We start from the raw sequence: 22,944 nt of genomic DNA on the forward strand, positions 1-22,944 counted from the left end.
GCTCCGCTCCGTACGCCTCGTACACGAGAGGCTCCGCTCCGCATGCCACGTACACGCGCGGCTCCGCTCCGCACGCCTCGTACACGCGCGGCTCCGCTCCGCACGCCTCGTACACGCGCGGCTCCGCTCCGCACGCCACGTACATGCGCGGCTCCGCTCCGTACGCCTCGTACACACGCGGCTCCGCTCCGTACGCCTCGTACACGCGCGGCTCCGCTCCGTACACCTCGTACACGCGCGGCTCTGCTCCGTACACGCGCAGCTCCGCTCCGTACGCCTCGTACACGCGCGGCTCCGCTCCGCACGCCTCGTACACGCGCGGCTCCGCATGCCTCATACACGCGCGGCTCCGCTCCGCACGCCTCGTACACACACGGCTCTGCTCCGTACACCTCGTACACACGCGGCTCTGCTCCATACACCTCGTACACACACGGCTCCGCTCCGTACACCTCGTACACACGCGGCTCCGCTCCGTACACCTCGTACACACGCGGCTCTGCTCCGTACACCTCGTACACACGCGGCTCCGCTCCGTACACCTCGTACACACGTGGCTCCGCTCCGTACACCTCGTACACACACGGCTCTGCTCCGTACACCTCGTACACACACGGCTCTGCTACATCCAAACTGTAAACCCCTCCTGACCCCACACATAAACTTCAGCTCATCCAGCACCATGACAACCAGCACAGCAGAGTCCTGCATCCACTGAGGCCCCTTATCATGTGACCCCTGACTCCTCCCCTCCTGTGACCTCATCACAGCTCCTGTGCGCACAGAGCAGCCATATATGTGGTGGCGGCTCTGCAGGTGGAGGTATGTGGAGACCCCCATTACTGGGCGCAGCGGGCATTAACCCCTTCAGCACCGAGACTCTTTTGGGGTCTTGTGTTGCCCCTTTATAAGAATCATAAGGTTTTTGTTCTGTTTCCTGTAATAGATACATACGACCCAACTATGGAGACAGGAAGGGAGGAGACGTATTGTTCTCATAGTACAGGGCCTCTTTCTTGCCCCAGGTAGTGTAATGTTCCCATAGTACCGCCATCCCCCCACACAGTATAATCAGAGGTACAGCTAAGGTCTGATGGGACACGTTGTGAGATTTTGACCACCCCCCATACTGATATATACAGTGAGTACGGAAAGTATTCAGACCCCTTTACATTTTTCACTCTTTGCTCATTGCAGCCATTTGGTAAATTCTATAACGTTCATTTTTTTCTCATTAAAGTACACTCAGCACCCCATCTTGACTGAAAAAAATGTAGAAATTTTTGCAAATTTATTAAAAATGAAAAACTGAAATATCACATGGTCATAAGTATTCAGATCCTTTGCTCAGACACTCATATTTAAGTCACATGCTGTCCATTTCCTTGTGATCCTCCTTGAGATGGTTCTACTACTTCATTGGGTCCAGCTGTGTTTAATTAAACTGATAGGACTTGATTTGGACAGGCACACACCTGTCTATATAAGACCTCACCGCTCACAGTGCATGTCAGACCAAATGAGAATCATGAGCTCAAAGGAACTGCCCAAGGAGCCCAGAGACAGAATTGTGGCAAGGCACAGATCTGGCTAAGGTTGCAAAAGAATTTATGCATTACTCAAGGTTCCTAAGAGCACAGTGGCCTCCATAATCCTTAAATGGAAGAAGTTTGGGACCACCAGATCTCTTCCTAGACCTGGCCGTCCTGCCAAACTGAGCAATCGTGGGAGAAGAGCCTTGGTGAGAGAGGTAAAGAAGAACCCCAAGATCACTGTGGCTGAGCTCCAGAGATGCAGTAGGGAGATGGAAGAAAGTTCCACAAAGTCAACTATCACTGCAGCCCTCCACCAGTTGGGCCTTTATGGCAGAGTGGCCCAACGGAAGCCTCTCCTCAGTGCAAGACATATGAAAGCCCGCATAGAGTTTGCTCAAAACACATGAAGTTCTCCCAGACTATGAGAAATAAGATACTCTGGTCTGATGAGATGAAGATAGAACTTTTTGGTGATAATTCTAAGCGGTATGTGTGCAGAAAACCAGGCACTGCTCATCACCTGCCCAATACAATCCCAACAGTGAAACATGGTGGTGGCAGCATCATGCTATGGGGGTGTTTATCAACTGCAGGGACAGGACGACTGGTTGCAATTGAAAGAAACATGAATGCGGCCAAGTACAGAGATATCCTGGATAAAAACCTCTTCCAGAGTGCTCTGGACCTCAGACTTGACAAAAGGTTCACCTTCCAACAAGACAATGACCCTAAGCACACAGCTAAAATAAAAAAGGAGTGGCTTCAGAACAACTATGTGACCATTCTTGACTGGCCCAGCCACAGCCCTGACCTAAACCTAATTGAGCATCTCTGGAGAGACCTGAAAATGTCTGTCCACCAACGTTCACCATCCAACCTGGAGAGGTTCTGCAAGGAAGAATGGCAGAGGATCCCCAACTCCAGGTGTGAAAAACTTGTTGCATCATTCCCAAGAAGACTCATGGCTGTACTAGTTCAAAAAGAGGCTTCTACTCAATACTGAGCAAAGGGTCTGAATACTTATGACCATGTGATATTTCAGTTTTTCTTTTTTAATAAATTTGCAAAAATTTCTACATTTCTGTTTTTTTTTCAGTCAAGTGGGGTGCTGAGTGTACTTTAACCCTTTAAAAGCCCAGGGCGTACTAATACGTACCTGCACCCTGGGCTTTAAGAGCCAGGTATGTATTAGTACGCCCTGTGGATTTCGCCCGCACACAGGCTGTGCAGGCGCGATCGCCGCCGGGTGTTAGCTGATTGTCACAGCTGACACCCGATGCTATGTGCTGGGAGCTCCCGACACATTAACCCCCGCAATGCGACGATCAAAGTCGATCGCAGCATTGTGGGGGCAAGTGGAGGTGATCGCCGATACTCACCTCTCCTGCCGGCGTCCAACGTTGTCTGCCGCGGCTTCTAGGATGTTGCTATGACGACCCAATGCTCAGGGGAAATTGCACAACAAATTTTGGGGTCTATTTTTTCCTGTTATCACTGCGAAAATAAAAAAAAAGATGGGTCTAAAGTAACATTTTTGTGAAAAAAGTTAAATGTTAATTTTTTTTTCCACATTCCAAAAATTCCTGTGAAGCACCTGAAGGGTTAATAAACTTCTTGAATGTGGTTTTGAGCACCTTGAGGGGTGCAGTTTTTAGAATGGTGTCACTTTTGGGTATTTTTTGTCATAAAGACTAGAGATGAGTGGTGTTCGACTCGAACTGTTTGCCAATCTCAAATTCGAGCTGTTTTGGGCAGTCTTCGAGCCGTTCGACGAACCCGAACGATTTGCAAAAAATTCGGCTGTTCGAGGTTATGTTTGATAACTGTTCGTGCACCAAAAGCGTAACTGGATTTTTTCATGGTAATACTGTTAATCAATGTTAATAGACAGTTTCAGTGTAGAGTGGGCAGGGGATGGATCTCTGCAGAAATAAAGCCGATCTCCATTTTTTTTTCTTTCCCACATTTACAGTGGCGCGGTGCAGTCTGTCAGCCTATCAGCAGCGCACACACGCAGCGAAGTGCTTTTTTTTCACACAAGCAAGGGCATGTGTCATTGGCTGTGTATGTCACATGTCCTTGCCCTGTAAGACCCAGCCATTTTCCCCGTCGCCACCATTTTCTCACTGCTGCAGCTGAGTGTTAGACGGCACCACTGCTGCTGTGGGAGCTATACAGTATAACTGTGTGAATTGGGAGCGAATTTCCTGTTAAATAGAGAGGGAGGTTTAGGGAGTAGGGACTAGTTGTAATTGCAGCCCTTTTGAGGGCTAGGTTACAGCAGTTCCTAGCACTTTTTGCCAGGCAGGTCTGTGCCAATGCTGTGCCAGTGTTTTTCACAGCATTTGGCTAAATGTAGCTAAGCCAATCCTTTTGGGCCTGTAGCAGTGTCTGTTAGTCATTGGAGTAGCCCATCTGAACCAAGCTACACCACCTGTGTATCTAATAACAATTTTTTACTGCATCTAGCCCAGTAAATCTTTTTGGGCCTGAAGCAGTGTCTGTTAGTCATTGGAGTAGCCCATCTGAACCAAGCTACACCACCTGTGTATCTAATAACATTTTTTTACTGCATCTTGCCAAGTAAATCCTTTTGGGCCTGTAGCAGTGTCTGTTAGTCATTGGAGTAGCCCATCTGAACCAAGCTACAAAACCTGTGTATCAAATAACAATTATTTACTGCATCTAGCCCAGTAAATCTTTTTGGGCCTGAAGCAGTGTCTGTTAGTCATTGGAGTAGCCCATCTGAACCAAGCTACAAAACCTGTGTATCAAATAACAATTATTTACTGCATCTAGCCAAGTAAATCCTTTGGGGCCTGTAGCAGTGTCTGTTAGTCATTGGAGTAGCCCATCTGAACCAAGCTACAAAACCTGTGTATCAAATAACAATTATTTACTGCATCTAGCCAAGTAAATCCTTTGGGGCCTGTAGCAGTGTCTGTTAGTCATTGGAGTAGCCCATCTGAACCAAGCTACAAAACCTGTGTATCAAATAACAATTATTTACTGCATCTAGCCAAGTAAATCCTTTGGGGCCTGTAGCAGTGTCTGTTAGTCATTGGAGTAGCCCATCTGAACCAAGCTACACCACCTGTGTATCTAATAACAATTTTTTACTGCATCTAGCCCAGTAAATCCTTTTGGACATAGTAGCAGTGTCTCGTAGTCAGCGGAGTAGCCCACCTGTGAAGCAAGCTACACCTCCTGTGTATCTAATGAAATTGTTTTACTGCATCTAACCCAGCCAATCCTTTTGGGCTAGTACCACAGTTTGGCCACTCAGCTCTGCTCGGTTGCCATCCATCGTTTTTTGTGCAAACAACTACAGAGTTGCCAATTAGTTAACCACCAAAATGAGTGGCAAAAGGCCTGCTGCTGGTGGAAAGGGGAATAGGCGTGTTGGAAAGTGAAAAAAAAACTTGTGTCCGTGGGGTAGGTGTTAAAGCAACAGTAACATCTGCAGAAGAAAGACCATCTTCCAGCCAAACTAAAATGTCTACTTCTTTTAGCGGACAATGTGATACGATCCCTTTCTTACGAACACGCCCATCGCTACAAATTCCAGATGAGGCACAAAAACAGCAGGTGCTTCAACGGATATCAAGTGCTCCTTCAAGTGGGCTCTCCTCCACCTCAACTTCAACATCACAAATACTCCAGTCCTCAGAGGTGTCACCCCAATCGAACTTGCTTCCTCACAGCTCCCAAGTCTACAGCTGCCCGTCTGAGTATGGGGTAACACAGATGGTTGAGTCTGCAGAGCTGTTTACTCATACTATAGCCTGGGAATCAGAGGTCTGCTCCAGAGCTTCTGTGAATCCAGACGAGGAAATGATCTGCACTGATGCCCAGAATGTTTATGAGTCGAATCCAGGCCCAGATGAAGAAGGTTCTGAGCATAATGTAGACCCTCGTTCCAAAACTGTAACTCCTGTTGGTGGAGTTTATGAGGAAAACGATGATGAGACTCAGATACCTGATTGGAGCGACAACTTGACTTTTCGGTTAGGGCAGGAAGAGGTTGGCTCTGAGGACGACGGGTGTGAGAACACACAGGGTGATGATGACGAGGTTGGAGATCCCACTTACTGTCAACCCACAGTCAGCCAGTCGATGAGGTCAGCAGAGGAGGTGGAGGAGGATGCTATTGACGACGAGGTTAGGTTGCGCCTTCCTGGACAGAGACGGAGTACTGGAAGCACGTCAACAACTGCATCCTCAACCACAACTCTGCCTCTGACCTCAAGTCGTGGTGGCTCTTCATGTCGCATGGGCTCTAAGCCTTGCATAGCCTGGGCATTTTTTCAGATCGATAAGGATGACCCAACTCATGTTATCTGTAACAGTTGTCACCAAAAGCTAAGTAGAGGCCAAAAAATCCATAGTTTGAGTACTTCATGCATGAACCGTCACATGGATATGAAGCATAAGTTGCAGTGGGAAGCTCGCTGTGCTACAATGCGGCCTAGCAGGCCGGGCCAACCACCGTCTGCCCCATCTGGTGCATCCGTGGCCTCTTCATCCTCTGTGACTGGGGGGACAACAGTCACACATGTGTTTGGACGCAGACCTGCCACCTCTTTACCCGCAACAGCCAGTGTGATTGGCAGGTCATCAGTTCATTTGGAAGTGGAAAGACCAGCTGGTGTTGAGCCCTCTCCGACATCAAGAGCACCATCTTTGGATCAAGGCAACCTAACATGTCCGCCTGCATCTTCCTCACAGACCGGCAGTTTGCCGGGGACACCCTACTCAACCCCGTCTAATCACAACAGCCAGCCCTCGGTCCCTCAGATGTGGACAAGTAAAAGACCATTTCCTCCTAGCCATGACAAAGCTAAGAGGTTGAATTTCACCATCTGCAAGCTGTTGGCTACAGAAATACTGCCTTTCCGCCTGGTGGACACAGAGGATTTTCGAGACCTTATGTCCGTCGCAGTGCCCCAGTACCAGATGCCCAGTCGCCACTACTTCTCAAAGAAAGGTGTGCCTGCGCTACACCAGCATGTCGCACACAACATCACGGCTTCTTTGAGAAACTCTGTGTGTGACAGGGTGCATTTCACCACACACTTGGACGAGTAGGCATGGACAGGGGCGTTACATGTCGCTGACTGGGCACTGGGTAACTATGGTGACAGCAGGACAAGGGGCTGCTGTCCAAGTCTTGCCATCCCCACGAGTTGTGCATCAATCCTTTTTATCTAGAAGTTCCTCCACTGCTTCTGCCTCCTCAGCCTCCTCTCGGTCCTCCACCTCCACCCAAAGCCTGTCTGGTAATGCTGCCCGTGTTCTAACTGCGCAGAAAGAATCCTGAACACCTCCTTACTATGCTGGCAGCAGGGCTCAACGGCATCAGGCGGTGTTTACTTTGAAATGTCTGGGAAGTGTGAGTCACACAGCTGAGGAGTTGTGGTCAGCTCTGGAGACCGAGTTTTATGAATGGTTGGCTCCACTGGACCTGCAGCCAGGGAAGGCCATGTGAGACAATGCTGCAAACCTGGGTGCGGCCCTTCGCCGGGGCAATGTCACACACGTGCCTTGTATGGCTCATGTGTTGAACCTGGTTGTCCAGCAATTTTTAGCCCACTATCCCGGACTAGATGGCCTTCTGCAGAGGGCACGGTCGCTGTGTGCTCACTTCCGCCGTTCGCATCTCGCAGCTCAACGACTTACATCTCTACAGAAGTCGTTGGGCCTGCCAGTTCACCGGCTGAAATGCAACGTGCTGACACGGTGGAATTCAACTCTGCACTTGTTGCAGCGATTGTGGCAGCACCGGCGATGAAGATGTTTAGTGCTGAGGATGCCATTATCAAGATGACTATTCTGGTCATTTACATGCTGGAGCACACGTTAAACAGAATTCGGAGTTAAGTGGTGGGATAAGAGGAGGGGGATTAAGTATAGGAGTGTGAGGTTGGGGGGAGACGGCAGAGGAAGGAAGCATGATTATTACCTCACCACCAACACCACAAGGACTTAGTCCTCCTGGATGCGCAAGACACATGAGTGCTTTCTTGCTGCAGTACCTGCAACATGACCCTCGGATTGTCAGAATTCGAAGTAATCCCGACTACTATGTTGCCACACTCTTAGATCCACGGTACAAAAGTAAATTTGCCGAAATAATTCCTGCCATAGAGAGGGATTCACGCATGCAGGAGTATCAGCAGAGGCTGTTACAAAATCTTACAGGCCCTTTTCCACAAAACACCAGTGGTGCACGTAGTGAATCTCACAGTTCTAACTTGCCAACCGTGGGACTGTCGAGTCTTCATCACTCAAACCGTAACAGTAACACCGTATCTGCTGGTAACAGCAATTTTGTGGAATCGTTTCACCAATTTTTTTAGACCATCCTTTGCAAGGCCACAGGAGACAAGAAGTCTGACACATAGTCAACGCCTAGAGAGGATGGTATAGGAGTATCTCCAAGTGAACATCGAAGCCATGACTGTGTCACTGGACCCTTGCTCATTTTGGGCTTCCAATCTGGAAAAATGGCCTGAACTCGCCACTCATGCCTTGGAGATCTTGTCATGCCCCGCAGCCAGGATTCTCTCTGAACGTGTGTTCAGCGCTGCTGGTGGTGTGCTGACAGATAAGCGCACGCGGCTGTCCACTGACAATGTAGACAGACTCACGTTCATAAAGTTGAACAAATCATGGATCCGCAAGGACTTTTCTACCCCTGTGTCATCCTGTGGAGACTAAAAGCTTGAGGATTTGGGAAAATCACCTCACCAACCATTTTAAGCAACTCTGGGGCAATTGATGCCACTTAAGTGGTGTCTGTGCCACAATTTTTGGAAAAAATGGAGACTCTTTTTGGAGTCCCCTTGCTGTGTTTTACATGACGTTGGCATCGTCAATTCCAGGTGGGTCGGGTCGCTCCCCCCCACCTTTTAACCGTAAGAAACTACATACACTATGGCTTGGGGTAACACATATGGTTGAGTCTGAAGAGCAGTTTACTCATACTATAGCCTGGGAATCAGAGGTCTGCTCCAAAGCTTCAGTGTCTGCTAGTCAGCGCAGTAGCCTAGCTGTGAAGCAAGCTACACCGCCTGTGTATCTAATAACAATTTTTTACTGCATCTAACCCAGCCAATCATTTTGGGATAGTAGCAGTGTCTCGTAGTCAGCGGAGTAGCCCATCTGAAGCAAGCTACACCGCCTTTGTATCTAATAACAATTTTTAACTGCATCTAGCCCAGGCAATACTTTGGGCCTAGTAGCAGTGTCTGCTAGTCAGCGGAGTAGCCCAGCTGTTAAGCAAGCTACACCACCTGTGGTTTGGACACTTAATTTTCTCAAAGGAAACGCTTCGGGCCCCGGGACACTCAGTGAAGAGCATCGGGGAGGCGCCCCAAGGAAAAGGGGCTGGGACTGGCGGTAGCACGCCTTGCGGTGGACCGCCAAACTCGATCCTTATAAAAGCTTTTTAACTGCAGCAGCTTTAGTGGACGCTACTGGAGCTGGAATTACCGCGGCTGCTGGCACCAGACTTGCCCGCCAATAGATCCTTGTAAAAGGATTTAAAGTGTACTCATTCATATTACAGAACTTAGACCTGCCTCCACCGCAGGGGGTCTCGACCCACCAGTGGACAGGCACCAGTATTAGGAGAGTGGGACTGGCCATCAGGGTCCACCGCGGCTCTGGTACAAACCCAGCGACACGGAGGTTGCACGGGCAGGCGTGTCGGCTTCGCACTCCAGCGTAGTCCCTCTGCCCGCTCGTGCCCGTAACCTCAAAGGGATGTGCAAGCGGCTTTTCTTCCCGGGGCTGTTCCCCCACAGCAGGAGGAACGTGGGGGAGCTCAGGTCGGCCTTCCACCGTACTCCCTTACCTCCTTTGCCCTCTTTCCTTCTTCCGCTCTCCATCTAACCCCTCGGCTCTGTGGTGTCCGCTCTCCCTCCAGCTCTCTCCTTCTCACAGGTGGACTACCACGTGTATTTACATTGTGGCAAATCTTTTGGGCCCAGGCACAAGAAGTCGTCGAGCTAATGGATAATATATGCCCCCTTAGAAAAGTCCATGACGACCCATTCGAGGAAGCAACTAAGCACCTCAAATAGTGAGCAGGATCTGGGGCACCCCATGGGCAAACAGCGATCTATATAGTATGCTCCTTCCCAGAAGCAGCCCAATAGGCGGACACTATTCATAGGCACAGGTAGTAAGTAACCAGAACGCCCCCTCAATGTCTGTTTTGGCCATTAGGGTGCCCCTTCCAAACTTCTTGACCCACCTGATTGCCTTGTCAAAGGATGTACAGTATATACTACTGTACTTGGTTCTGCGTAGATGTTGTCGTTTACTGACCTGCCCCTTGGATATGACAAATGGTGGATTAGTCCGAATGTATTGGGTTCCGTTTTTGGCACGACTCTCAACGGGGATACCACTACGTCTTGTAAGGAAAGTGTTCTGAATGGAGCCGCCATTCTACCTAAAGATATTTATTTTTTTAATTTTCTTGTCACGACGTTTGGGTGTTGGTAGGCTGATTTTAGATTTTTACTCCAGCCTTTCTTGATTTTAGAAGGGCATGACATGCCTATATCTGTGTCTCCTCCTCCTTTTACTCCTCCACCTCTTTTCTTTTCGCATGACTATATGTACTTGTCACTTTTTCATGTGTTAGTTGTGTCTTCTGAGCAGTTTGTCAGCTTTTGGACACCTTTGAAGGTGTTTTCTATGTGTTTCTATGTCTTTTTGTTTGCCTGCCATTGGTTTTAATGGTGTTCGACGAACAGTTCGGCGACCATACCGGTGTTCGACGAACCGAACCCGAACACTACAGGGGTGGCTCAACTCTAATAAAGACCCCTTAAAGTGACTTCAAATGTGTTGTGGTCCCTAAAAAAATGGTTTTGTAAATTTTGTTGGAAAAATAAGAAATCGCTGGTCAACTTTTAACCCTTATAACTCCCTAATTAACAAAAAATTTTGGTTCCAAAATTGTGCTGATGTAAAGTAGACATGTGGGAAATGTTATTTATTAACTATTTTGTGTGACATATCTCTTATTTAAGGGCATAAAAATTAAAATTTTGAAAATTGAAAAATTTTCACAATTTTTGCCAAATTTCTGTTTGTTTCACAAATAATCGCAAGTGATATCGAAGAAATTTTACCACAATCATGAATTACAATATGTCACGAAAAAACAATCTCAGAATCAGGGGGATCCCTTGAAGTGTTACAGAGTAATTACCTCATAAAGTGACAGTGGTCAGAATTGTAAAAATTGGCCTGGTCATTACCGTGCAAACCACTTTGGGTTGTAAAGGGGTTAATGAGAAAAAAAAATAACTTTTTTGAATTTACCAAATGGCTGCAATGAAACAAAGAGTGAAAAATTTAAAGGAGTCTGAATACTTTCCTTACCCAGTGTACATGTATGTCCCTTATCCTTGACCCCAACCTGGTATATGTCCTCCATTCTGCCTCTGTTCTTTAGTGTACAGAAAAAAAATAAACTATTACACTCACCAGGGGCGAACATAGAAGTGATGGGGCCCCATAACAGAAGTATAATGCACTCCCCATAATCCTCCATACAGTATAATGCACAGCCTATAGTCATCCATGTAGTATAATGCACAGCCCATAGTCATCCATGTAGTATAATGCACAGCCCATAGTTCGTACATGTATAATGCACAGCCCACAGTCCATACATGTAGTATAATGCACAGCCCAGAGTCTGTACATGTAGTGTAATGCACAGCCCATGGTCCATACATGTAGTGTAATGCACAGCCCATAGTCCATACATGTAGTATAATGCACAACCCATACATGTAGCATAATGCACAGCCCATACATGTAGTATAATGCACAGCCCATAGTCCACACATTTAGTATAATGCACAGCCCATAGTCATCCATGTAGTATAATGCACAGCCCATAGTCCGTACATGTAGTATAATGCACAGCCCATCCTCTTACATGTAGTATAATGCACAGCCCATAGTCATACATGTAGTATAATGCACAGCCCACAGTCCATACATGTAGCATAATGCACAGCCCATAGTCCACACATCTAGTATAATGCACAGCCCACAGTCATCCATGTAGTATAATGCACAGCCCATAGTCATACATGTAGTATAATGCACAGCCCACAGTCCGTACATGTAGTATAATGCACAGCCCACAGTCATCCATGTAGTATAATGCACAGCCCATACTCTTACATGTAGTAGTGTGGCCAAGGGCATCGTGTACTCGCTGATTTAAAAAAAAAAAAAACATTATACTCAGCTTCTCTCCACTCCCTCGCCTCACGGTGTCTTTTTTCTGGAGCTGCCAGCTGACTTCAGCCCCTAATGACGTACATGCCGATGTCAGCTGCTGGCCTCTGATAGGTCAGCAGCGTGTATTGTGGCACTTCAGCGGAATGTCAGTCCGAGAACACACATCCAGCTGAAGCAGGGGTTGGTGTTGGCTGGGCCAGGTCGCAGGAGCGACTGCGGTCATTAAGCCTCTCAATATAATGCTCTCATACATAGGCGGATTATAATGAGGGCAATCTGGGCTCTTCGGCCGGGCCAGCACTGCAGCAGTTAACTTCCCTGTTCTAGCCCGGCCTCGTCACAGCTAGGAGACACAGCCCTGTGCGCGGCCGTGTCTCCTAGCTGTGACGTCACGCAGTGCGTGCCCGGCCTGCACTGCTACTTACCACCGGAGAGGAGCAGGAGCCAGGAGGGCTGGAGCCGAGCCGGGGGATGGTGAGTATGTGTGTCTGTGTGTGTGTATGTGTGTCTGTGTGTGTGTGTGTCTGTCTCTATGTGTGTGTGTCTGTGTGTGTGTCTCTGTGTGTGTGTATGTGTGTGTGCAGGCAAATATCATTGTGTGATGTCTGTTTATATGTATTTTTGTGTTTCAAATGTGTTTATGCGTGTATGTATATGTTTGTGTGTGTGCGTGACTGCGTGCGGCCTCCTGCTGAGTATAGATGGCGCTGTGCGGCCTCCTGCTGTCTCTGGGGGGGCGCCGTGCGGCCTCCCGCCATGTAAAGATGGCTACATGCGGCCTCCTGCCGTGTATAGATGGCTACGTGCGGCCTCCCGCCGTGTATAGATGGCTTTTTGCGTCCTCCTGCTGTGTATAGATGGCTACGTGCGGCCTCCCGCCGTGTATAGATGGCTACGTGCGGCCTCCCGCCTTGTATAGATGGCTACGTGTGGCCTCCCGCCGTGTATAGATGGCTACGTGCGGCCTCCCGCCGTGTATAGATGGCTACGTGTGGCCTCCCGCCGTGTATAGATGGGTACGTGCGGCTTCCTGCTGTGTATAGATGGCTACGTGTGCTCAATATTGAGACATACAATTAATGTAAGGATATGTGCCCACGATGCAGAAATGCTCCGGATTTTTTTTGAGCGTTTCTGCATCTCCCTGGCAGAAAAAACGCATGCGGATTGTACATGCGTTTCTCCTGCCAGGGACATGCGGATGTGAAGCGTTCTTCACATGCATTTCTGCATGCGGGTTGACAAGCGATTTTAGCATCACTTGGAAAGTGCTTGACAACTTGGTTACACTATATAAATCCATGCAACCGGCATGGATTTATATAGTGTGACCGTAAAAGAATGGTAAAACATAAATATACAATTACCTTCTGATAGCCTGCCGACGTCAGCGGTCGCGTGACCCATCACATGACTAAATGACGTCACGGCGGGTCCTTTTCAGACCATCGTGAGCTGCCGGCAAGCCAGGACGCAGCGGATAAAGACACCGGGGGCCATCAGAAGGTAAGTATGATATTTATTTTTTATTTTATTCTTTTTTTACAGGTTCCATGGTACCCGGGTCCGGAGGAGAGTCTCCTCTTCTCCAAACCTGAGTACCATCCGCACATTGAAACGCATGGATTCTGCATGTACAGATGCAGTGATGCGGATTCCATGTGTTCCAATGCAAGTCAATGGCGGCGAAAGCGCTGTGCTTCCGCAAAATAATTGGTAGTGCTGTGGATTTTTCCACAATGCTAATCCGCAGCAGAAATTTCCGCAGCATGTGCTCAGCACAAGCAGATTATCATTGGGGACATGGCAGGCATTGTACCAAGCGTTTTTTTTTAAGCGTTTCTGCAGCGGAATTGCCGCTGCGGAAATGCTTAAAAAGCGCGTAGTGGGCACACAGCCTAAAAAAAATTATTATAATTAATATTGTGCCAAATTAATTTCACGTGAACTATCACATGATCTATCACAGGGGATCATGTGACATGTTATGTGATACATCAGGTGTGTGTGTGTGGGAGGGGGGGGCCCGCGCCTTCTAAACTGCCCGGGGCCCTTGCTACTCTTAATCCACCCCTGCTCTCATAGTACCTCTATTTCCTCACACTCTATAATGTTCTCACAGTACCGCCATCTTCCCACATACAGTATAATGTACCCACAGTGCCGCAATCTTCCCACATACAGTATAATGTTGTCACAGTACCGCCAACCCCCCATATACAATAATAATATTCCCATAATACCACCATCCCCCCACATACAATATAATGATCCCACAGTGCCGCCATCCCTTAATTTTATTTTATGTTTTTACACTTGGTTTTCTTTTTTTTACTGTTTTTCATGTAATATATGGAGCCAACATAAAAATGCTAAAAGAAACATAATATCCAGGAAAAAAAACACTGTACAAGGAGACATTAGCATCAAATAACTCCTGTCTGTGTTCTTACAAACAAGCTCTTATAAATGAGATCTAACGTGATAAAAGATCACAACCTGGGAAAGACGGGAAACATTCATATAGACAGTCAGTGATGATGTAGTTAGTGACGGACTCTGGTCAAATTTGTTTCTAGAGCCGTATTAGAAGATGAGGATCTCATCCTCATCATGAAGTTGTTATTTCTCATGTCATGTGTAATGTATATGACGAGAATTAGCGTTATGGAAGATGAGTCTATAAGAAATGTATTCAGCTGCAGACTCCGAGGAAGAAACTGCTTGTTGTCTGTGGCCTAAAATATATAGGTTTTATTAGTATGTCAGGGACAAAAGCAGAATATTGTAAAAATAATAAAAATACCATTGCTGATTGGGTTTCTGGGTGATTCTTACTGAAACAGTGGCCAACTTAGCCAGTGATTGGAAGTATGGAGGAGATGTCTAAGTCAGCCAATCAACTTATATTCCACTCCATAAAAGATTAGCGAATACAACATCTACACATTCTATCTCCTGATATATTTCCCTTATTGTCTCCAGTAATTGTATTAATACACAGAATTCTTTACGATGTTCCATCGGCTCATCTTCTTCTCATTCAGGTCCCTACAATATCAGATCCTCTCAGTGAAGATATTCTATATTAAGAGAATTTTTCTGAATCACCTATCAAGGATGGATATGGACAGAGACAAGATGGCGGAGAGGATATTACACCTCACCCTAGAGATCCTCTTCCGGCTTACTGGAGAGGTGAGAGATTCTGATGATGTCACATTACATCATTCTTATCTATGGGAATAAAAGATGGACAGAACTGGAGAGGTGAGGACGGGGAAGACCCCTGAGCTCAATCACAGGCCCCCACCTCACCCCCTGATACATGAGGACATCAATGACCAGAAGATCCTAGAACTTGAACAAGATGATTGAGCTGCTGACTGGAGAGGTGACACTGCTGGGAATGCTGGGACATTATACAGTAACGCTATGAAGGGATCGGGGGGATGACGGTATCATTGTATATGTCAGGTTCCTATAAGGTGTCAGGATGTCGCTGTCTATTTCTCCATGGAGGAGTGGGAGTATTTAGAAGGACACAAAGATCTGTACAAGGACGTCATGATGGAGGTTCCCCATACCCTCCCATCACCAGGTAATAGACAGGACTAAATACACACGCCCCATAATTATCTGTATGTAAAGAATGAATTCAGTCCCTGTATGTGTTTCCTCCAGATCTATCCAGTAAGAGGACAACACCAGAGAGCTGTCCCCGTCCTCTTCTTCCACAGGACTGTAAACAAGAAGATCCCAATGTTCCTCAGGATCATCAGGTAGATGGAGAGAAGGTGTCATGAGATCTCCCCTATGATGTGTAGACGGCTGTGAAGGTCTTGTGTTCAGTCTTGTTTTATCCACCATTATTATGTGTTTTATACTTGTGTAATGAGAACGGTGGAGATGGCAGGATTAGAGCTGATCATAGATGGGACTTCTCATCTGTCTGTGAGTTTTACAATATTTGTTTCAGGGTGAAGATCTAACCCATATTAATACTATAGAGGCATATGTGAGGGGTGATGAGCGGTGTAAAGAGGAGATTCCTACATATGACTACCCAGGTGAGTAGTGACCACTAAATGCAGAGAAGTCACCGATTCTTCTCAGTCCCCGTCTGTGGCTGTTTTATCGGTGGTGTAGTCCGGCCGTATCACAATCGTGTGATCACCATTTTACCTCTAGATCACAACATTTTAGTCCATCCAAAAATGTTCACATTACTTTGTGTAATTGTAAAAGACCTTTTCTGTAGAACTTACAACCTGGAGGATCCACCTACCCCCTGGGATTAGAAGACGCTGACCGTTACCTGCCCAGATCTGTAAACTACAAAGCCAAATGGCAACGTACGTAGAATGTGCTGACAAGTGAGAAAATCACTTGAAGAGAAATTATAATGGACCTGTAAGAGAAAGCGGAGGGTAATGATGCTGTTGGCTTCCTAGAACCCTGATATGTTATTGGATGAATCTACCTTCTCTCCCTTCTGTGCTGCTGAATGTGCTCATATGGTCCCTACAAGACCAGGTCCAGTTTTTCTGGCCAAACTTCACTTTTATGATTGACAACATTAAATGTGCAGTGAGGAACACGTGTGAATTTCTGTACAATAACAACAGAGTTTCCCTTTATCCTGACTTTTCAGTTTCTTATCAAACCAACTAACTTCAAATAGTATTGCGATAAACTACATAAAAAACATTACACCCGTGCCATGATATATCTCTAAGCTGTGCGTGGCTGACGGCTGTAATATACATTTATTCACGTCTGCAGGAGATGTGTTGGCATGGCTCGAGCCCTGGTTTCATGGATTCACTTCACATCATAAATTCCATTATGTTTTCAATCCTAAAGAATTCAGATTACTGCACAATCTCTCCTGAAATGGGGGCACTAATACTTTCTCTACTCTTCTGGTCAGGACTCATAGTAGCTCCAATGCTCCACCATAAATGAGTGTGACTCCGGTTTAGATCTGAAGTTCTCTCCCCTGATAAATACGTTGTTGTTAGGGATGTAACTTATCTTTTATTCTGTATTTTTTTCCAGGTTCATTTTGTATGATAGCTTTAATGTGGTGGGATTGGCCCTGGTAGTCTTTAAAAGAAGGTCTCCATTACGTCTTCCCAATGCCCGAGGTCTAAATTTAAGACACCTCAGCTCCGCACTATTATAAAAAGTTCTCCTTCAATGTCTAATATTTCTTCTTGAAACTCGTCTGACAGAAAATATTGGCCATTATCATAGTTTAGATGGCCAAGAGCCACCGAGCCCCATACTCCAATTACCCCAGAGAGGTTTCACCACTAGTTATTCATTTTTTACTGATGGAGACTGTTAGGTTTGATTATTTCAGTAGATGCTTTATTGTCTATAGTCACAGTTTTTGACTACAGTAGTTAGTGCCAAAAATACTCTGATTTAACCCCTTCCTGCAGCCAGTTTTGTGTTCCTAATCAGGCCCCATTTTTGAAATCTGACATGTGTCACTTTATGTGGTGATAACTTTGGAATTCTTCACAAAGGATAATAGGAAACAAATGGACCTTACAGATTATTTTCCAACTTCTTTTGAATCTGACAATACCCTATATATGGTTGTACACTACTGTGTGGGCGCATGGCAGGTTAAGAAGGGAAGGAGCGCCATTTAGCTATTTGATTGCAGATCTTGCTGGAATAGTTTGCAGACACAATGTATTGGGGACACTGTTCATGGTCACCTGGCAGCTCAAAAGATGGCCACCACGAACAGGCTTGGCGTCATCTACTCCAGATCCCAGGGATTGCCTTGCTCATCACCCTTTAACGTCAAGAAGAATAGTCAGATAGCCGGGTCAGAACCAGGAGGGCAGAGAAAATACAAAATCAGAAGACACAAGAGTAGTCAGTAAATGGGCCGAGGTCACAACAGGGAACAAATACACAAGCCGGGAGCTGAGCACAGGGGACTGAACCAGAGGAGAACAAGGCTGTATCTGGCAGCTTCCGGCAATATGCTTCCAGCTTTAGTAGGGTGCGGTGCTCTCCAAATGGCTGAAGCAGGGAGCAGATTACTGCAGCTGGACAGCACACACACCCATACTGCCAGACTGGATGGTACTACTGGTCCCAGCAACCCTAATCTTAGTGGCTGGTCAGAGCCTGCACCGCCCAGAGCTTCTGGTTCTGACGTCTCCAACATCACCAGCGCCGCCTGCAGGATGAATAAGGCAGCTCCTGGTGAGAGAAGCAGACATTACAGGAGCAGGTCCCAGAGGAGATGGGACACACCATTTGCGGAAGCCCTAATATAACAAAATGGTAGAAAACCAGAGCAGTAGAAATCCTCATAAAGTGACACTATTTTGGAAATTATAACCCTCAGTGAATTAATATATAGACGTAGCGATTATTTTGATTCCACAGTCACTTTCCAGAAATTAGCACACAATGAATGTTAGAGAGTGAAAATTGCACATTTGCCATTTTATTGCCCAACACATAGTGCCCAGATTGTGCTCCAGGAGACACACACCGTAAATTTAGTGGGTTCTTCTCACTATAGTAATGTCAAATACATGGATGCTGAATGTGTTTTGGACGCACTGCAAGGCTCAGAAGTGAGGGGGAGATTTGACTTTGGGAGAGCGGATATTGCTGGACTGGTTTATGGAAGTGACGCGCCCCCTGGGCTGTAGGCTACTAGGTAGCCGTCCTGGTCGATGCTGGGAGAGGTCACTGTGGCGGTGACCCGGTCCGTGACCCAGGGTGGTCAATTAAAGGGGAAAAGTAAAAGGGGAATAAAGTTTTTAGAAATAACGTTCGTGACGCCACCTATGGTATGCGGCTATATGGAGCCGCCGCTGCGGTGCAGATCCTCTGGAGCTGATGGTGACGCAGCAGAGTTGGTTCAGCTCTCCACAGGCAGAGCTTAGCTCCAGGGCAGTAGATGGGGATTTTATGAGGTAGATGTTTGTTGGTGCAGTGTAGTGCAGGGCTGGTGATGGTGCAGCAATTATTCAAGGACACAGTGGGGTGCAGTCTTCAGATTTTACTCACAGTTGTTAAGTTCCTCAGGTTGCACTTTCCTGATTATAACCGCCCATACCGTCCTGTGTCCTCCGGGGTAGTGATCCAGCAAACTCTCAGGTATTTCTGGATAACTTGCACGGGACCCCGATCTATGTACCTTTCCTGGTTGTCTCACTGCGCTGGCTCTCACCCTCCTGCCCTGCGCCTCACAATCAATGTCCCAAGTCAGTAGCCTCGGGTCTTGTCGGGCGACGTGCAATCCCCTGGACCCTATGTGGCCACCTTTTCGGCGATGTAATTGTGGTTGTTGGCTGCAGCACCTTGAAAATGCAGCAGCCTCCGGTTATCTAGCTGAGCCTGGTTGTTCTCTACTAGTTTAGGGGCCAGTCCCCTCTCTGCGGCCTGATCCCTCCACGTCCGTGTAGATTCGGGTGCACAGGTGGCATCCGCACTCTCCGTGCCCCTGGGATCCCCTCACTTCCTCTTGGAGCCCTCCTCACCGCTCCTCTCTTCTCTTTAGTCTCTCCTCCTGGGCCTCTCAGACTGGGCCCTGCTCCTTTCTCCACTCCTCTGACCTGAGCTCCTGCTCCCAACTCTCTCTCCTCTGAACTGGACTGACTGAACTCCTTCTAGATGGTTCCCCTACTTCTTATACTCCTTCTGTCGGTGCTCCCTTGATCTACTTCCCATACCCACTACATGGTTCCACCCTCCAGCTAGGGACCAGGAACTGTGCTCTCCCTTAGGAGCAATCTCGCCCTTCCCTACTGAAGTGGAGTGTATTGGATGCGTGTGTGTGGGTCCCGGGTTGTACTCCCACCTTACCTGAGAGTGGGGTACCACACCTCTGGGTGAGATGCAGTACCTCTGTGGCAACTGAACCCGCAGGGGCGCCACAGAAGCCATGTTGATTCTCAAGACCCTTTGAGAATCTAATAATGTGGAATTTTTATTGGTATCATTTTTGCCTGCTGTAAGAGGGCCGCCGGACATGTCCTTGAGGGAAGATATGTGTCCCTGAAGTTGGCAGCTTCAGTGATGTGAAATCGGGAAAGCATGCTCCAGCACACATAGTGCTGATAGTTTTAATAGGGCGTATCAGGGCCGTTTTTTTTGTGCAGTCATAAGAGATGGGGGGGGATTGGCTGCTCACATATCCCCAGGGCGTGTGTATAAAATGGAGACCAAGTGTCTCATTCAGTGTCTGTGGCTAGAGGTGTGGAGACCTCCAGAGTGTTTGAGGGTAAAAAGACACTGACCGTGAGCGGGTGAATCCGCCATATTGGATGGACTGTTCCCTTTCTGTTTTGTTACACTGTGCCGGACAAGGTTTTCTTTTGCTTACTTCTGGAAGTGCGGTTTATGCAGCATAATAAACCTGCCTTGGACATTTTTAAAGAGACAGTGTCCCGTGCCTACCTCTAACGTGGCTAAGTGAGTACCGAACCCTACACTACATAACATTGTTTGGCTTTTTATTCCATATTTTGGAGGCAGAATGAATAGTTGGACACCACGCTCTACTGGTTCATCCTATGAGGTTTTCTATTAGACTGTGAAATGTCATTCTGTCAATAACTTCCCATTTCTACAGACATTTTAAACACAATTAACACAAGAATCCCATAGAAAAATAAATAAAGATTGCATACCACTTCTAAATCAATCACATCCCTGGGCTACATGCTAGTCCGGGAAAATGAAGAGATATATGCTCAAGTTTAAAAATCAATTTTATTAGACACAAATCTAAAAAATAGAGGAATATTTAAACTTGAGCATATATCTCTTCATTTCCCTGGATTAGCATGTAGCCCAGGGATGTGTGTGTTTAGACATTTTAAGTAGAAATGTTCAAAAATATAAATTTCAAGGATATTTTATTCAAAATTAATAATTGTTTTTTTTCTTGGCAGATGACTGTACCAGGAGATCAGATGGACAGGAGATTTTTAAATCAGATGATCTTGAGATCCCACAGGATACAATTGAAGTGAATGCCATTACTCCAGATATACCATCATCCCTTCACAACAAAGATCTGTCATCTGATCCTTTGAAACAGATCCTGTCTTCTGATTCATTACCAACTACTAAGGAAAATCAAAATAAAATAAGCATTAAAAAACAAACTGCTCATAAAGGAAAGAAATCATTTTCACGTTCAGAAAATGGAAATAGTTTTACCCTCGAAAAGTCTATTCTAAAACATCAAAAAATACACACAGCGGACAATAGATTTTTTTGTTCCAAATGTGGAAAATGTTTTAACCAGAAATCAGTTTTTGTTAATCACCAGAGAACTCACACAGGGGAGAAGCCTTTTTCATGTTCAGAATGTGGGGAATGTTTCAACCGAAAAGCACATCTAAATAACTGTAACGGGTCTGGGAGGCGGAACCTCTGGGCTACTATACAAGGGGGCGATCCTTGTAAGGGAGCGGGTGGCGACCAGGCAGGCAGTCACAGCAGGTGACCGGGACAGTCTCTGGGTGTACGGGCAGGAGGTCACGGCAAGTGATCGGGGCAGTCTCTGGATAAAGGGTAGGTACGACCTGTGATGGCTGAACCTCCAGGTAGGCTAGCAAGGCAGATGGAGGATGTGTGCTCCCAGGTGAGCAAGCGAGAGTCTCTGGAATAGCAGGTGGTCACAGCACGTGACGGCGGAGCCTCCAGGTAGGCAAGCAGGCAGGTAACGGAGAAGCGCTCCCAGGTGAGCGGGCAAGAGTCTCAGGAATAGCTGGTGGTCACAGCACGTGACAGCGGAGCCTCCGGGCAGGCAAGCAGGCAGGTAACGGAGAAGTGCTCCCAGGTGAGCGGGCAAGCTGGTCCATAGACAGACTGACCGGAGTTGCAAGGTAGACCGTCGGACCTCAGGCAAGCAGGCAGGTAGCTGAGGTGCGCTCCCAGGTGAGCGGGCAAGTTGGTCCTTAGACAGACTGACCGGGGTTGTAAGGCAGACCGTCGGACCTCAGGCAGGCAGGCAGGTAACAGGAAATCAGGCAGGATTAGGACAGCAAACTGGCAGGAATCTGGCAGGTAACTGGCAACGGGACCTGAGGGCTGAAGCACAGGTGAGACACAGGTGCAAACAACATTGCTCGGGCACCTCCATTTTGGAGGAGGTGCCTTATATATGGTAAAGTCCTCCGGCCATTGGCCGGGGACTCCTTAGGACGGCGCGCGCGGCCCCTTTAAGAGGGAGGGAGAGCGCGCGCGCGCGCCCTAAGCACAGTGGCCGGGAAGGAGCGCGCGCTGCCAGCAGAGCGGGAGAGGGACGCCGGGCACGGAGCAGAGCGGTGAGGGGAACAGCGTCCCTGCCTAGCAGAGGGCAGGGACGCCGGCACTACAGTACCCCCCCCTTTAGGCCACCCCTTTTTTAGGCCAGATAGAAATTTAGCTAGGATGAGAGGGGCATGGATGTTCTCCCGGGGCTCCCACGTTCTCTCCTCAGGACCAAACCCCTTCCAATCTACCAGAAAAAAGGTCTTTCCTCTTACCCTTTTGGTGGCAAGAATGTTCTCTACCTCAAACTCGTCCTCAGCAGAAACCGGAGCAGGAGGCGTACCTGTAGACTTGGAAAAAGAGTTAAGCACCACGGGTTTGAGGAGAGATACATGGAAGGAGTTAGGGATCCGTAAGTTGGCCGGGAGTTTCAATTTATAGGCCACCGGGTTGATCTGACTGATGACCTCCAGAGGACCGATGAACCGAGGCCCTAACTTGTAAGAAGGTATCTTGAGTCGAACATATTTAGATGAGAGCCAGACTTTATCTCCTGGACGAAATTGTGGAGGATCCAGGCGTTTTTTGTCAGCGTGTCTTTTCATACGCTCGGATGACAGAAGGAGTGCGGACCGGGTACTCTCCCATATGGAGGAAAATTTGCTAACGAGAGATTCCGCAGCCGGGTTGTCCACAGAGGTGGAGACAGGAAAAGGAATCCGAGGATGCTGACCAAAGACTACAAAAAACGGGGATTTGGAGGAGGATTCGCTCTCGTGATTATTATAAGAGAACTCGGCCCATGGTAGGAGATCCACCCAGTCAGAATGGTGGGCATTAACGAAGTGCCGGAGGTAACTGGTCAGGTTCTAATTGATCC

General features: G+C 47.4%; 1 protein-coding gene across 1 annotated transcript; it reads left to right on the forward strand.

Moving 5' to 3' along the window:
- The first annotated feature begins 757 nt into the window (after positions 1 to 757).
- Positions 758 to 21,622, forward strand: LOC141192253 (uncharacterized). Its single transcript, XM_073661754.1, has 6 exons — positions 758 to 822; positions 14,861 to 15,207; positions 15,291 to 15,414; positions 15,498 to 15,595; positions 15,793 to 15,883; positions 20,756 to 21,622. The coding sequence occupies exons 2-6, from the start codon at positions 15,184 to 15,186 to the stop codon at positions 21,313 to 21,315; spliced, it is 897 nt and encodes a 298-aa protein (XP_073517855.1). The 5' UTR covers positions 758 to 822; positions 14,861 to 15,183; the 3' UTR covers positions 21,316 to 21,622.
- Positions 21,623 to 22,944: the final 1,322 nt, after the last annotated feature.

The sequence above is a fragment of the Phyllobates terribilis genome, unplaced genomic scaffold (genome assembly GCF_046119375.1).
Source record: "Phyllobates terribilis strain yellow unplaced genomic scaffold, ASM4611937v1 Scaffold_56__1_contigs__length_8794411, whole genome shotgun sequence".
Taxonomy (NCBI): domain Eukaryota; kingdom Metazoa; phylum Chordata; class Amphibia; order Anura; family Dendrobatidae; genus Phyllobates; species Phyllobates terribilis.

Coding starts and splice junctions, on each gene's coding strand:
- LOC141192253 (XM_073661754.1), top strand. CDS start 15,184: ATGATTGAGCTGCTGACTGGAGAG. Junction 15,208..15,290: donor TTGAGCTGCTGACTGGAGAG/GTGACACTGCTG, acceptor TGTATATGTCAG/GTTCCTATAAGGTGTCAGGA. Junction 15,884..20,755: donor TCCTACATATGACTACCCAG/GTGAGTAGTGAC, acceptor TTTTCTTGGCAG/ATGACTGTACCAGGAGATCA.